The sequence below is a fragment of the Littorina saxatilis genome, linkage group LG8 (assembly GCF_037325665.1).
Source record: "Littorina saxatilis isolate snail1 linkage group LG8, US_GU_Lsax_2.0, whole genome shotgun sequence".
Classification (NCBI taxonomy): domain Eukaryota; kingdom Metazoa; phylum Mollusca; class Gastropoda; order Littorinimorpha; family Littorinidae; genus Littorina; species Littorina saxatilis.
Window position 1 is genome coordinate 35,981,372 of NC_090252.1, and position 17,500 is coordinate 35,998,871.

At 38.2% G+C, this 17,500-nt stretch overlaps 2 protein-coding genes across 2 annotated transcripts in view; one reads left to right on the forward strand and one right to left on the reverse strand.

Annotated features, from left to right (window-relative positions):
* The window catches only part of LOC138973416 (uncharacterized), a 16,067-nt gene extending 10,340 nt beyond the window's left edge, over positions 1-5,727 (reverse strand). The window contains exon 1 of the mRNA XM_070346136.1: positions 5,673-5,727. The gene's annotated coding sequence lies outside the window, so the exon portion shown is untranslated. The remainder of the gene's footprint in view (positions 1-5,672) is intronic.
* A 6,321-nt stretch (positions 5,728-12,048) lies between these two features.
* Positions 12,049-17,500, forward strand: part of LOC138974349 (uncharacterized) — an 11,192-nt gene continuing 5,740 nt past the window's right edge. The window contains exons 1-2 of the mRNA XM_070347068.1: positions 12,049-12,474; positions 13,297-13,363. Coding sequence (XP_070203169.1) covers positions 13,348-13,363 — 16 coding nt within the window. The 5' untranslated portion in view covers positions 12,049-12,474; positions 13,297-13,347. The remainder of the gene's footprint in view (positions 12,475-13,296; positions 13,364-17,500) is intronic.

The following is a 17,500-nucleotide window of genomic DNA, read 5'->3' on the forward strand; positions in this document are numbered from 1 at the left end:
TTTCCTATTTTGAAGATAATATGCACTCTTTTCTGAAGAATGGGTAGGGGGTGGCGGTAGTAAAAGCATCACAGTTCAAGATTTTGCGCGACAAGAGGTGTGTTTTTTTTAACTGTGATAAAGAGTGATAACTCAACTTAGTATCTAACACTATTTCTAAACACTGTAACCACTTTCGCACTTTTAATTTATATGTTTCTGTCTTCCAAGCTTTAAATTCAGGTTATAAAATGAGTAAAAAGGTGGTTTTTTTCTGAATTCACCAGTTAAATCACTCTGTTGGATGTTCTATTTTGCTTCCCTATTTCTGTTCTGAAGTTTTTGATCATCTGACTACCTTGCTTTCCTATTTGGAAGATAATATGCACTCTTTTCTGAAAAATGGGTAGGGGGTGGGGGTAGTAAAAGCATCAAAGTTCAAGATTTTGCGTGACAAGAGGTGTGTTTCTTTTAACTGTGATGAAGAGGGATAACTCAACTTGGTATCGAACACTATTTCTGAACACTGTAACCACTTTAGCACTTTTAATTTATTTTTTTCTGTCTTCCAAGCTTTAAATTCAGCTTATAACATGAGTAAAAAAGGTTTTCTTTCTGAATTCACCAGTTAAATCACTCTGTTGGGTGTTCTTTTTTGCTTCCCTATTTCTGTTCTGAAGTTTTTTATCATCTGATTACCTTGCCTTTCTATTTGGAAGATAATATGCACTCTTTTCTGAAGAATGGGTAGGGGGTAGGGGTAGTAAAAGGATCACAGTTCAAGATTTTGCATGACAAGAGGTGCGTTTCTTTTAACTGTGATGAAGAGGGATAACTCAACTTGGTATCTAACATTATTTCTCAACACTGTAACCACTTTTGCACTATTAATTTATATTTTTCTGTCTTCCAAGGTTTAAATTCAGCTTATACAATGAGTAAAAAGGTGTTTTTTTTCTGAATTCACCAGTTAAATCACTCTGATGGTTGTTCTATTTTGCTTCCCTATTTCTGTTCTGAAGTTGTTGATCATCTGACTACCTTGGTTTCCTATTTTGAAGATAATATGCACTCTTTTCTGAAGAATGGGTAGGGGGTAGGGGTAGTAAAAGGATCACAGTTCAAGATTTTGCGTGACAAGAGGTGCGTTTCTTTTAACTGTGATGAAGAGGGATAACTCAACTTGGTATCTAACATTATTTCTCAGCACTGTAACCACTTTAGCACTTTTAATTTATATTTTTCTGCCTTCCAAGCTTTAAATTAAGCTTATAAAATGAGTAAAAAAGTGGGTTTTTTTCTGAATTCACCAGTTAAATCACTATGTTGCATGTTCTATTTTGCTTCCCTATTTCTGTTCTTAAGTTTTGATCATCTGACGACCTTGCTTGTCTATTTGGAAGATAATATGCACTCTTTTCTGAAAAATGGGTAGGGGGTGGGGGTAGTAAAAGCATCACAGTTCAAAATTGTGCGCGACAAGAGGTGTATTTCTTTTAAAATTGGTGAAGAGGGATAACTCAACTTGTTATTTAACACTATTTCTGAACACTGTAACCACTTTAACACTTATAATTTATGTTTGACTGTGTTCCATGCTTCAAAATGGGCTTCAAAAATGGATACACAAGGGTTTTTTTTCCAAATTCACCTGTAAAATCACTATGTTTGATGTTCTATTTTGCTTCCCTATTTCTCTTCTTCAGTTTGTGATCATCCGATTGTTTTTTTGTTAACATATTCACAATACAATATCACAAATTCTTCAGTAGGGTTTGCGTGAAAAAATCTCATACCTATGCTCAAACTTCAGTCGTTATCTCAAAATTTTGCGCGACAAGCTCTATTCATTTTGTTTTTTCCTGATAAACAAAACACTGAACTAACATAAAAACAAACCTTTAAAACTGCCTAACCACTTTGAAATATGGCCTCAGGTGTGTTCTCCAGCCTTAAGTCGAAAGAGGCCTGGTTGTTAAATACTATTTAAATAGAATAAATTGTTCTCTTAAGTTGTTTAAATATGGGCAACACAAAACAAAATGAACTTAATCTTCTTGCTTTTCTTTACAAAGTGGACACGTCAACTGATCGGCATTATGTTTTTTATATCGGTAAGCATGCACAGCAATTTCTGAAATGTCAAGTCAAAACCTTGTCATAATACATTTTAAATGTCTATCAATATTCAACAAAAGATAGGGTTTAACTCTCAACAATATATTCTTAATATTTTTCTTTTTTCTCTCCATTTCATTACAAGAGGTTTTTCAAAAACTCATAAGGAATGCAGTTCGTGTCACATAAAATTATCTTTGTGTTGTTTATTTTGTTCAGAATTAAAAAATCTCCAATATGATATATGCATACGATTAACACAACTTTGCCTGAAGAGTCAAGCACGTGACACTAAGACGTCGTTACTAAAAATACATATTTCGTGCCCATTGTTATTCACTTCACATTCAGACAGAATACAAAATTCACAATTGGTAACTTTTTAAAAAAAAATCTGAGTTATATTGAATTTCAAGCTATTTCAGATACTTTGATTGAAGCGTCGTCCAGACTCGGCGGATACATACTAATTTCGTGAAAATAGCACGCCCCGTCGATACGAAATAACAGTAATTGTCCGTGGAGCTGTATCACGCTGCGTCAACTGCGCTGGGACCGTTTTTGTAAACACAACACCGCAGTGTTGTTGCCAGCCTAAGAAGACAATAGGTCATTTGGACCTCCCTAAATAAAAACAATAGGTCGGACGTCCAAATGTCCTGGCTTTAAAAAAACAATAGGTCCAAATTGTACCGCCATATTTTGTTGCAACTTTTAGCAACTTTTTTTGTGGGCAACATTTTCAGGCTATTCACGTTTTTCCCTTTCCTTTTTATTCTGAACCTGTTTCAAGTCCTTTGGCATTGCTTTGATGTCGCTTCCTAGTTTTAATTGTTCATAAACTTTGCGAGGAGAAAGAGCCTGACATTCCTGGCCTACCCTTTCCAATATAGTGCCCGGTGTGCGAAGGGATACTGCCTGATCTTCGCATTACCATGCCGTAGTATTATATTGATGAACTTTCCGCTGTTTGCGCTGTTTTCGGTAAATAGGTACACCGGCTGGATAGGGTATTTCTGTAAACGTAGCCTCGAGTGCCAATGACGACAAACACGGACTAGGCACCGAGTGCATTTTCACTCATAGTGAACATGAGCATTTCGATCGGGGTTTGTTTTCCGACTTTGCAACTCCCATTCCATTCATTGCAGACCTTGTCCGCCTTGTACGAATATGCATCGGTCAGTTGACAACCAAAACGTAAAAACTATCGGTCCATCGACCGGACAAGGCTAGGTCCAATGCGTCAAATCAGAAAGGAATGCGTCAGAGACCGAAGACCGAGGCCTGGCAACAGCACTGACTATGCTTGGCGCTGGTGGACAATATTCACTTTTTTGGCCAAAACTGGCGTTTTTGGCACACACAAAAAAGAAGAATATTGTCCATCAGCGCCAAGGGGTACTCAAAGATTTGGCAAAAAAGTTTTTGCCAAAACTTTTTTTTTGCCAAAACTTTCAATACAAAAGTTTTGGCCAAAAAAAATATTTGGTCAAATCTAAAACATTTGGTCAAAAAAGTGAAGATTTGGCCAAATGTTTTAGATTTGGCCAAATATTTTTTTGGCCAAAACTTTGCACTCAAAAGTTTTGGCCAAAACATGTTTTGGGCCAAAAACACACTTTCTTGGCCAAAAATGTACGTTTTTGGACACAAAAGGGTGTTTTTGGCCAAAAAAGTGAATATTGTCCACCAGCGCCAAGCATAACTGACACCGTATACTCGTTCTCTTGTAATGCCAAAAAAGCAGTTTGGAAGAAAAGGACAAGAGGCTTCGCAAGGTGGATGTATGCTGTTGCGGTTTTTGTCTCGTCTTGGTAGATGACTATTAGCGGATTTGCAACATTAGAAAGAAAAAGAAAATGGATGGAACACAGACATACACTTTCAAGCCGACGTTCGAACTGTTCACTTACCTTGCAAGCAAATCGACCACTTCACACAAAATGTAAGTACAGTAGTCGCCGCTTATAAAAAACACCTTGGGACCGAACAAAAGTGTTTTTAATAAGCGGCGTTTTTAATAAACGGCTGCGTGTTGAACATGTGATGAACATGTCCATCAGTAACGAAAGGTAAGAAGACCGACGCACGCATACAAGCTAAACTGATTACACCGTACAACCGTTTTGAAACTTTACCAAAAGCATTTTAATGACAAATAAAAACGATTTAGAATATGTATGTATCGCACATCACAGTTTGCCGAGGCATTGTTCTATGGTCATCTGATCCATAGGCTGTTTGCGCAAAAAGTCACGCCCTCCCTCATACTTCTTGCATTCAGCTTTTAGCAAGTCAACTTTGTCTTTGGATGTCAGATCCATTCTTTTTCTTTTCTTTGAAGCTCAAAGCTGAAGTTGAAGCCATTTTCAATTTCACTGCTTATCCAGTGAGAAGAAAGACCAGACAGCGTTGAATAATTGTCATCTGACGGTTTACTGACAAGGGTGTGAGTTGTCATCTGACGGTTTACAAGGGTGTGATCACTGTTCACACAAACGCTGAAGTGTCTTGAGTTGTCATCTAACGGTTTATTGACAAGAATTCACGACCAGAAGGCGACTACTAACCCTCTGAGCAGATTTGTTTGTTTATTTGTTGCTTAACGTCCAGCCGACTACGCAGAGCCATATCAGGACGAGGAAGGGGGGGATGAAGGGGGCCACTTGTCAAGCGATTCCTGTTTACAAATGCACTAACCCATTACTTGTGTCCCAGCAGGCTTTAGTAAAACTAAATTAATACCTACTGGAAGATTACCAGTTTCCAGTATGTTAAAATAGGCTTAACCTATCTACTGCTGGACTTACATCAGAACACTAACAGATTAAACTATACATGAATCGCGAGACAAGCGGCAAGAGAAGAGATTTTTGGAAAAAATACAGGTGAATGAGCAAGAAGGCAGAAAAAAGAAAAGAATTCATGAAGAAAAAGAGAGCATGACAGGAAAGAGGAACCAAAAATCTACCTAACAGCAAACTAGAAAGCTCCTGCGGTTCCAAAAACAGGAGGGGCCTTTAATTTCATAACCGCAGTGCCCCACTGCGGGACCCTCTGAGCAGAGAGAAAATGAACAAAAAGTGTTTTTATTAAACGGCCCCTGTATTTAATAACCGGCGGAATTTTACATAGGTTATATAGTGGTAAATCCGGACCGGACCAGACTGTATAAAAAAACCGGCTGTTTTTATTAACCGCAGGGCCGGACTACTGGGGGGGGGGAGGTTATGGGGGTTGCGCAACCCCCCCCTACCCTAAACATGTACCTCACTTATTTAAAACATTTTTATTATTGTTTATTTTATGCCGTTTCATGCAAGGAGCGACCATTTTCCTATCTCAGAATATGACCTACCCATCAGCTTCAGGGAGCTTCGCCCCCTGACCCCCACAAGGGGCTCTACCCCTTGACCCCGCCAGGGGGAACATCCCCAAGGACCACCACTGGCAACCCCTCCCCCTCCTCTTAGCCTAGTCCGGCCCTGAACCGCGTTTTTTTTTTTATAAGCGGCGACCACTGTATCTTTTGCACACAAAATGCATACATACTGCATGCAGTCGGTACCCACCTTCAAACGAAAGCGATGAACAGACAGTCACTCCGGCAGACGACTGAGACGAAACCAGCCACTACTGTCGTAGGTTGACTGAGACAACCACAATGCGTCAGCAGCAACTTAAAGTTACTTCCTTTCCCGTGAAGGCCATGATGTAAATTGCAATCATTCTAGCGGTTTTACCGAGGGTAAGACGGTTATTCGATCCAACTCGCCATATTTCAAAAAGTTGCAGCCTAGCTGCTTTCTTTACATTGTGGGATTAGTTTTCCAAATACATTTTAAATATGACAACAGTTACAAATATCCTCATTCTCCACAGGACGCAGCCAGGATGTTCATTTTTTACTTTTAGTGTGTGTGTGTGTGTTTGTGTGTGTGTGTGCGTGTGTGTGTGTGTGTGTGTGTGTGTGTTTGTGTGTGTGTGTGTGTGAGTGTGTGGAGAGAGTGAGAGAGAGAGAGAGAGAGAGAGAGAGAGAGAGAGAGAGAGAGAGAGAGAGAGAGAGGGAGAGGATAAAGAATGAACAAGTAATAAAGGCAAAATGATAAACAAGTAAAGAAAACAACTCCTGCATGTTTACAGATAAACTGAAGTAAGAACACATTATAAATTTACATTCAATACATTGCTTTTAAAAAAAAGTCGGTTTTTTTTTTACGTGAGTAAAGTATCATTGGGTAGATTGCATTTGAACTGACGCAACAAAGCTTAAAACACCATGCCCATTGACATACACGGCATTCAAAAAAGCATAAAACAAAAAACGAATAAAGTAATACATTGTTTAAAAGCACTGGTTGTTGGTTTTAACTACCTTTCTAGCGACAATTGATGTTTATTTTGACTTCATGAGATAAGATGTGGGTCTGGTCTTAAAAACGTTTGTGCTGGTAGTTTGCAGCAGGATTGTCGGAAGAGTGTTCCAGAGACTGCTACCTGAATAAACTAAACTAGACTTGAATAGGTCATTCCTGGGAAGAGAAGTGTTCAATCTCATCAATTGGCGTGAATTTCTCAACGTTAATTTTGAAAACTATGTTTTCTGGTACACATCCATTAATAATTGTATGCATAAGGGTACCTTTATTATAACCTAGCCTTGCCTTCAGAGGGAGAATGCCCTAGTTTATGTAGTCTAACTCAGATAGGGTTGTTTTCTTTAATAAAACTACTTTAAGCGCTCATTTGTGTAAACTTATAAGTGGTCTGAATGAATTATCACTTGCTGAGTCCTACAAGGTAGACGCGTAATCAATCGCAGACTGAATATGTAATTTAAAGAATAATTTCCTGGATTACAAACTTAGAAAGTGCTTGATTCTTGATAAGAGATATATACTTTCTTGGATTTGAATTGATTTTTTTCCCGATGTGATGTGACCAAAGATTGTTATCAATGGTCGCTCCCAAAACTTTATGATGGTCGACTTTTCCAACAATGTTATCATTAACCGTTAACTCGTGAAATGTTGAGTAATGTTTTGGTGTTTTTGCCTAGTTATCATTATCCTGCATTTTGTTTTTGCGGGTTAAGGGACATGCGATTTAGCTCAGTCCATTCACTCAATTGGTTTAAACTTGCTTGCAGTGATTCTGATGGACTTCTTAATTTGGTGTTACTAGAATGTATGGTAATTCTGCAAAAATGTCACACACATACTCAATGTGAAGTAGAATCATGCAAAGACCCTACGCCGGGACTCAGTGCAGCTTTGTTACAAAACATACAAGATTCTCGTTTCAAATCTGCAATAAACAGTCAAATATTCGATCACTCTTGTCTCCACAAAACCAAGTGCTTTTCTCACACAAACATGCAGTGGACCTGTTGTTCGCATGGTTTGCCATGGCATTACCAGCTTAACCGGTTTCGGTGTCGGGGTTTTGGCTAGCTAGACTGAAGTAGTCTTGGTGATTACAGCTTTCCAGTTTTCAGTGACACTCTTTTAGTTTCAGGCAGACAGATTGACTAAATGTATTGATTTCGGTTCACGCCACTTGGTTGTATATATGAAAACATGAGGCTTCTATTACAAATAACAGCCAAGACAGATATATTATAATGAACACGATCATTCACACAGAAGGAAAACATCTTTAACAATAGCAAGCCAATCCTGTTCCAATTTTACTCGTTAATTTTATGCCTGGCTCTATAGCCAAGAAACACGTCAAACAAGAAATGTAAGTACGTGAGTGTAGCGTGACTAGATTCATGCAAAAATAAACACAACCGACCGTTTAATAGGTTTATACGGCGGGGAAGAGTTTGGACAAAATGTTCTTTGGAAAGTCAGTTGTAAACTCGAAAAACAAACAAACATTGCACCCATTTTTGCATACCAACAAAAACATTCATTCACGTGTAATTTCATATAAACTTTCTATACCACTACGCACCCACCTTAGCTGCCTTGCACACTTTGTGGATCAAAGATTTGTTTTAAATTCGTCACGTGATCGCCTTCCAAATAAGGGTACCCCAAAAATCGAACTGTCAAAAACCTTTAAAAAAAAAGCGACCAAAATTCAGAATAGGAATAACTTGGCAACTTTGTCATACGAGGAGAACGTCAGACTTATTTATCCAGAACAGGTTGCATATTTCTTGAGCGAGTTATGCCTTTGCTACTGATGCAGGTGTCAATCGAATAAGAGGTCAAAGACGTTAGGCTTTTGCGTCAATATTGAGAGGTATCTTTACAAAAAGTGCTGTACATCAAGCCGAAATTTTATCCTCAGAGAAAAAAAACGTACATATTTTTCTCTTTTCAATACAACATCACTTACCTGTTCCATATTTGATTTGACGTTTTCTCTTCTATCAGAGCTTTGAAGTCCAAGATTTCAAGCCCAATTTCCATTCAAGGACTATATAGAATTTGTAATGTGAGTCTTGTTTCGGAAATACAGAGGGTGCAACAACGGGCATATTAACTTTGTGTGACAATTTCATTTACGAATCGAGGGTAACAAGCTGCAATGCAATCCCATATTTTGGACTGAGCCAAACATTTCTTGGTGAAAATGTAGAAAAAATTGCTTTAAAATGGGTGTAATGAGAGTGTTGCCTCAACTTTTAGTGAAAAGGCCAAAAACGACTACCGTGAAAACAAGTCGTGCAAGGCAAAATTACTACAATTTATAGTCAAGCTGTCGAACTATCAGAATAAAACAGTACGCACTGCATTTTTTTCACCGAGACAATACAGCTTTGTCAATCGCCGCGAGAAGGAAATCGCTCACCTCCCACATGCAAAACGCAGTGAAATAGACGAGCAAGAATAGCGCGGTAACGTATTGCGCTTTATAGCAGGAAAGCGCGCTTTTCTGTATTCTTGTTAACTTTTTGAGCTTGTTTTGAATACAACATATCATATCTATATGTTTTCAGAATCAGGAAGTAATGAAGAATAAGATGAAATCATTTTTGGATCAATTTCTGAAATTTTAATTGAGGTACTTATTAATCTATTTTTGTTAATTGTGATCACATTTTAAGAGTAAACATGACATATGTATATATTTTTAGATTTGAAATTTGATGAAGAATACGATGCAATCAATTTTAAATTTGTTTGCGAGAATTTGATTTTAATGACAACTTTAATGAGCAATTAAATTCATCAATTAATTTTTAAGCCTCCATGCTGAAATCCAATACTAAAGTCCGGGCTTCGTCGAAGATTACTTGACCAAAATTTCAACCAATTCAGTTAAAAAATGAGAACGTGACAGTGCCTCTCACCTTTCACAAAAAGCCGGACATGACGTCATCAAAGCCATTTATCAAAAAAATGAAAAAAACGTCTGGATATATCATTCTCAGGAACTTTCATATTAAGTTTCATAAAGATCGGTCAAGTAGTCTCTCGGAATCGCGTTATACACAAACACACACACACACACACACACACACACACACACACACACACACACACACACACACACAGGAACGCACGCACACACACACACACACACACACACACACACACACACACACACATACATACATACACCACACCCTCGTCTCGATTTCCCCTCTATGTTAAAACATTTAGTCAAAATTTGAGATAAGGCTCACAACTAAATGCTCTCAAGAATGCACATGTTATATTTCTAAGAAAAACAATGAAAAATTAAAGAGCGATTTCGATGTAACGGATTTATTAATTCTAAGTACGTTTGATTCAAACTTTAAAAAAAATCATCATAGTTTTCGATGAAGGCTGTCACTGTTATGATTCAAATTCTAATTCATAAGATAGTGAAAAATCCCATAGTCTGGTCGTGTCAACGAGTGTGACACAAAAATGTCAATCATATTGATGAAAAAATTAGGGTCTTACAGCACAACCTCAACTCTTGCAAACTTGCAAATATGACGTCAAACAACATTTTTTTTTATAAACAAACACATTTCGTGCAGCCTCTACTTTCAGTAAAAGCCAGATATGACGTCATCAAGAATATTTATCGAAAAAAAAGAAGAAAACTGTCTGGTGATATCATCTCGCAGGAACTCTCATGCACAGTTTTATGAAGATAGGTCCGGTGGTTTTCTTGGAATCTCTCTCTACACACATACACACACACACACACACACACACACACACACACACACACACGCACACACACACACACACACACACGCACGCACGCACGCACACACACACACACACACACACACACACACACACACAAGCACGCACACTCACACGCACACACGTTCACACACATACTCACACACACACACACGCACTCACGCAGGCAGGCAGGCAGGCACGCCCACACACACGCGTCCCTCTTGTCGCAAGCCTTTTGGAAAGCTCAGACCTGGGAAACCATACGATTTCGCCGCATTTTGTACGCCTTTTTGTCTATAATACTATCAGTACGGTCGTTTGAAAAACAAATACGACGAGAAAAATGTCTAGACAACTTTTCTTCACAAGCGCATCCCTGTTATACCTGTCTTTTTACTAGGGCGTTGTGTATTTTTATGATTAAAAATAACTTTATAAATCGGCATTTGATCAACGATTACAGCTCTTGTTATTAAACATTGAAAGAAGCACTTGTTTTAAATGTATCGGTTAACTTAATAAACGGCGCAAAGGACTCGTGCGAAGCATGTTTGAATCATTGATGTTCAAATCAGACAAATGTTGTGTGGAGTACACTCATTTTTCTCAAAATACGCCAAGTTTTTTTGAGAATACTCCAAAAACAAAACAGGGCCTGGTTTTCAGGTCTGTGGAACATATTCAGTCCAAGACTGAATTTGAAAGAAAAACACCACACAAAAAAACACAAAAAACAACCGGTTAGGTTTGGTAAACGGGTAGGGGCTATTTGAATGATAAAAAACTTTCACAATTTTCAGTGCAAAATACGTATAACCATCGGAAAATAAACATTTATCTGATCTAGGTAAACTTTTATCTGATCTCTGTTTCTCTTTCACTTAATGTGTTAAACGCACATTTGTCTGAACTAGCTCAAAAAAAGTGATTTCAACGATTAAGTCAAAATTTAAACAAATAAAGTTTTTAGAAGACTTTTGCAAGTCAAAATCAATCTGATGTCAAGCAAATATTTTCCCACCTACAATACTTGCAGTCTTTCGAACACTCACACACCCAAAGCAAACATATATATACTAGAGGTATAGGTGGGCTAGGGGGAAGGTTTCTTAAATTGTCATCCCAAGTAATTTCTGAAACACTCACGTGCGTTTATAATCTCTGTCCAGACACACATTAGTTTTCAGTCGTTCTGAATGCTAATTTCCATAATTTCTGTTTGATCAAAGCCACTGACAAACATAATCACCTTTTAGCACAACTTAATCAAAGCAAATCATTTCACTCTAACCAATTTGGATTTAGAGCAAATCATTTTTGCCACACTGACGTAATTTCATTTGTCGACCAGTGGGTAGAGACAAAAAAAAACTAAATCAGTTTTTATTTTTATTTTTTGTAAACATTGAAATGCGAACGAAAGCGAGCGTTTCAATGTCAGGTGTCTAAAACAATACACAGAGCCACCGTTTGATGTATTTCGACCAGCACGTCCGGACTTACTGGTCTTGGCGGAAATTGACCAAGTGTACTTACTTTTAAACGTTTCGGCCGACAGATTGATACATGTTTTTATATCGCGTTACACGACTTGTTTTGTTTTGGAAAGGTTTTCAGCCCAGCGCCGTGACGTTAACACGGATAGGAATATTATGATTGCAACAACCCCCCCTTACTTTTAAGGCGGTTTGTTTACAAAAAAGCTATAACGGGTAGGGGGCGAAGTCCGAATAGAAAACTAGGCCAGTCGAACACGTGAGAATGAATTGATGCTTTGGAGCATAACATTGTGTAGTGGTGACTGGCTGAAGATGTGAAAGCTATGATATACTGTGTTGGTAATCTTGAACTTTAAGGTTGTAAACTCACAGGAGTTCTACAATCTAAACCTTTATGCTGTCCCGTATTACCTTTTAATGCATATCCAGGCATTTAAAGTGCCATTCGTTTCACAGAAAATGTGTTTGTTTGTGTCTTGCATTGAAGGAATACGTCAACGTGGCCATTTTGAGTGCGAAAATAAATGCCAAAGCTAACCTAAAATGGCGGCAGATAGTGAGCTTCGAGAACATAATGCTAACTTCCACGATTTCATCTAAATGTCACAATGTCATTCTGTTTTTAAGATGAAAAAGAATGATTAGAACATTTTTTAGGATTATACAAGCTTATGTTTCTACAGCCTTGACAGCGAGTCTGAACGTCACGCAGCAGATGTAACCATACGGTAAGCCCAACTATTAACATTTCATCGTTCTCGTGTAAGCGGTCATGTTGTACATTGTAGACCGGCTAAAAATGTACACGGGGTGAGAGCATCGCTCCACATAGGCAAATCAGCAGCACCGCTCCTTCCTGTGCAGAGTGTTCATTTTGTCAAAAATGATTGTGTTGACTTAGGTAAGTTTCTCTTACGAAACTATGTTTGCTAAACATTCCCACAAAAGGCAATCAAGCAGGGCAAGAAGATTGAATAACATCCTTGTCTACGATAACGTTTTCAACCGTGTTCATCATCTTCATGAGTGTGTAATTCAGTCCGTACCTCAGAGTGACCATAGAATGATTAAAAATTAGAATGAAATACAGTCAGCCTCATATGGAGAGACGATCGTAATCTCTGAAATTTAGATCAAGTTTTTGTTGAAGGTTTAACATATTTTGCAAAGTTTGATATCTCTTCACGCAAACGTTTCGTTTTCGTAAATGTCTATCTAACCGGACACAATTTTTAAAATTATTGGAAAGAATATGGAGTTGTACCAAGTTTATTTGTACATGTACGGCTTACCTGCGGTAACAGCTATGATATCAGCCACTGGAACAGAAGTGAGTTTGCCCCTCAGTTAGATATTGTCATTTGCAAAAAAATGCTTCTTTTGATTTCATGAAGTAGGAAGTAATTTCCTTTTACAATTGATTACCATTGTTTGCAGCTGCTTTTTTCTACATGACTTAATTACTGGTTGGGGGGGCAACTTGAAATGTATGAACTTTACATTGAATGACTGTGAAGTAACGTTTCTTCTAAGGATATATTCTTTTACAGAAATCATCTGTACCTTCAGTCAGGCCGTCTTTATCATTACAGGGGCAAACAATGTCCTACGACAACGGTGAGTTGCTTTCTGCATATGTAAGTAATATACAGTCAGTCTAAAAAGTATTGAGAATGTTGCCTCTGATTTGTAAAAAGTTGTATATGTTCATAATCTGAAAAAGTCACAGCATATTATTGTATCAAGGTACAGGTTATTGGGTGCTCTATCTGAAAACCGTGTTCTATTTGTGAATTATTGCTCTTTGCCTGCACAAGATGACAGTTATTGCCTTTGGTTGCAACAAAAGGGTCTACTGAAACAAACTTGTGATTTTTGACAATTTCCATTGGAGCAAATATAAAATAAAAGCTTCCAATTACAGCCTAAGACAGCCTTCGCCGTAGGGAAGTATTCGTTTTGAGAAGATTTTGTGAAAACACGCGCGCATGATACAAAACAAGAGCGAAGTGACCCAGATTTTCATCAAAAGAAGACCACGGGTGACTACTGTACAATTACGCCCTGACAAAACCAGGAAATTGATTCGATTGGCAGTGAATTGAGTATGTTCAGCAATAGTAGCAGAAACTCCCCGATCTGTTTTCCTGAATATTGTCAGCATTACCATTGCAAATGCAGCCGGTCTTGTCAGTGCGTATTTATGACCAAAATCCAAATATTGTCCTCCAGTTGTTGTCACAAATGTATAACAAAGATTCCATGTTGAAAATATATTTTCAGTACTAACAGTAATTTACATAAGATCTTGAAGGATTGGCACCCATGCTGTCATTATTGTTCAAGTTTAACTTGAACTTCAGAAATTATTGATGTCTGAAAATCAATATCAATTTGATATTATTAATATTCAATTTCAATATTAAATCTCGGTCCCCCTTGAGGAGGGTCTGATGCTCCCAATAGGCTGTCTGTGAAGGGATACTTACTTCTCTCTCTTTCTCTGCTAAGAGATTTTAACAAATCTCGGAAGAAAGTCTCTGTTGACTTTCAATTGTTTCTTTCACAATTTCTGATGTTTTATATGTATAGGTTACAACACGAGTGGTTTTTTATATGGCTTGTATTTCAGTCAAGACCCAGCGGATGAATATCATCGGGAGACACGAGCCTTTGGCGAGTGGCTCTCGATTGATATTCCCGCTGGGTCTTGACTGAAATACAAGCCATATAAAAAACCACGAGTGTTGTAATCTGTATATCCCATTCTACCATCAAACACAAAGTGTAGACTACTAGCGGCACTCTTGCGATCTGTGGAGTGTGAAACAGTGTTTTCAGCGAGACTTGGCCTTTTTGCAACCTTAAACTAAGTGACCGTCGCTGAAAAAATAAAACGAATGAGTGCATCTATAAGTACGCGGTAACACTACTTTCAGACCGTTTAAAAGGTTTAAGTAAAGGTTCATAAGTTGCAAGAAAGTAATGAAGTCGTATAGAAATCCATTTAGTTGAAGCGCACAATTCTTTTGCGTTTCAGGTCGGCGGAACGGGGAAACCGGTTTGGCCCCCATTTGGCTTACTCGACTCGATTCAGAATCGATTCCACGTTGTTTTTTTCGAACGCATTATTATACAATTAGTCTTATTGACAGAGAAGCAAATTTTAGGGAACACATATGTAGATTTAACCATTTGCTCCCTATTTGAAATGTATCTACATGTTTTGCGAGTGTGTTTGCATGAACCTAAACTGGTATGGGTGCGAGGAAAACAGGACCCAAGTCTGTCACCGCCGCTTGATTGCATTTTGAAAGAATATGACTGGATTACGGAAAAATACACACATGTTAAGTTCTTAGATACCTTCATCGCCAATGTGGACTTACTGCAGAGCCAGGCAAAAGAGTAGACTTGCTCGCAAAACACGTGAAACAGCTGATGATAGCGAAGCCCAACCGTGCCAGGTAAGGACGGTCTGACAGATTCTCAAAAGTCGTCTGCTAACGAAGCAAGGGGAGGGTACTCGTGTTTTTGTTTTGGTTCGCTAGCATCTGGTTATCTTGTAAGTTGAATGTTCGTTTTTTCCCACCTGCATTGCTTTCATAATGAAAGAAACGTTTGCTTATTGCATCTCATACATCAGATCAGTTCTGAGATTCATTTTTGCGTGCAACTGATATGGTTTTCTGAGCCGTGCAATACGATTTTGGAACTTCATACAAATGTGTCACATTGTTCGGCGCGAGGTCAAAGGTCGGGAGCAAAGTAGTTCTTCGCCCAAATCGGAATCTGCACTATCATATATTTTTTGGAGTCCATGATGTATTTATTGAGCTATAAAATACAACATATATACCCATACTGAAGTAACAGAGACAAAGAAGGGAGGTCATGGGATATATATATATATATATATATATATATATATATATATATATATATATATCTATATATATATATATATACAACACAATAAAAAGTCCAAAACCAAGCCATAATGTCGCATCTTTTTAAATCCAAATTTTCGGCCCGCAGGCCTTCTTCAAGGTGCACAGACCAAGCGTCTATAGTTACAACACAACAATGGAACATCCGATCGTACGTCACATACAGACGTAAAGTTACATTCTTCAAAAATATGATTAATATTTAGTCTCTACCAGCCCGCATGCCTTTTTGAATGTATCATAAATCAAGGGTCTATGGTTACAATTAAACACATTTATCAAAAGAACATGTAGTATGTCACATGAAGACGTAATATTACTGTCTTCCAGAAAATCATTATTTCAAGTTTATAGTCTTTGCTAGCACGCAAGCCTTCTATGCAAAGTGTCTATGGTTACAAATATACGCATATAATAGTACGTCATACGAAGACGTAATATTATCTTCTTCCAGGAAATCAATATGACACTTTTTTTAGTCTCTATCAACCTTAATTACAAAACTACGGACAACACACATACACTCTCACTCAAACACACACGCACACACACACACACACACACACACACACACACACACACGTGCGCGCACACACACACACACACACACACACACACACACACACACACACACACACACACGCTCACATACACATCGAGCACGCAAATCACTAACTCTCTCTCGTTTGCTTTCTATCACTCTCTCTCTCTCTCTCTCTCTCTCTCTCCCTCCCCCCCCCCCCCCCTCTCTCTCTCTCTCTCTCTCTCTCTCTCTCTCTCTCTCTCTCTCTCTCTCTCTCTCTCTCTCCCTCCCTCAGGAATGAATGTATCAGGTCAAGGCAGGGACTAGAATCTGAACAATGACCAAAGCCAATCCTCAAGAAAAAAAGTCGCCCTAGAAAGTCAATAGGTGACTCTAAACTAGTCTTGAGGGCAGCATTCAAATCACTCCTCTGATTCATACCCCTGCCCAGAAGTGTACCAAGGTTAGCCTGCCAGAAAATTTCTCTTCTAAGCAGAATTCCCTAATGCAGCACAGACTCAATTGGAAGAATTGACAAAAATGACATTGCAGGGTCAGTTGGGTGGGGCAAAGTGTTAACATGATGGGATAGCTGACACTTAGTAGTTTTCCGCAACTTAATGTCACTTTTATGGTTAGCCCATCGTTTCTTTATGTTCTTAGTGGATCCTACATACAAGTCTGTAGGGTGGCACTGGCATTTCACAATGTAGACTGTACTATATATATATATATATATATATATATATATATATATATATAGAAAGTTATAATGAGAGCGCTGCTAAAAATATATATGCGAGTATTGTGAGATATCTATTGTCAAGGTTATTAAGTAATATTGTATTGAAATAAAGTTCCATGACCACCCCCTCCCCCTCCATACTTCTTTACCCCTTCTCTCTCTAAGTATAGTAATGCTTGTTTTCCATCTATACACTATGCTGGGATATTCTGTTGCTGACTGTATCTCTTTTTGTTCTCTCTATCTTTTCAAAACATTTTTTTTTTATCTCTTGTCACTATGTTACTGTTATTGTACAATTGTTATGAAAAAGTACACACAAATTTCAAAAACATGGTTTTAGATAAGACTAAATGTTTTGATATTGATTGACGCGACTTGTTTATCGCTTCTAGCGTACAGGACGCAGGGACGGACAGATTTGGGAGCCCTGTATGATTACGATTACTACCTAGAAAAAGAGAATGCTGCTGCTTGGAGCTTAATTACTGACCAAGACGACGACGACGATGATGATAATGACGAAGACGACGATG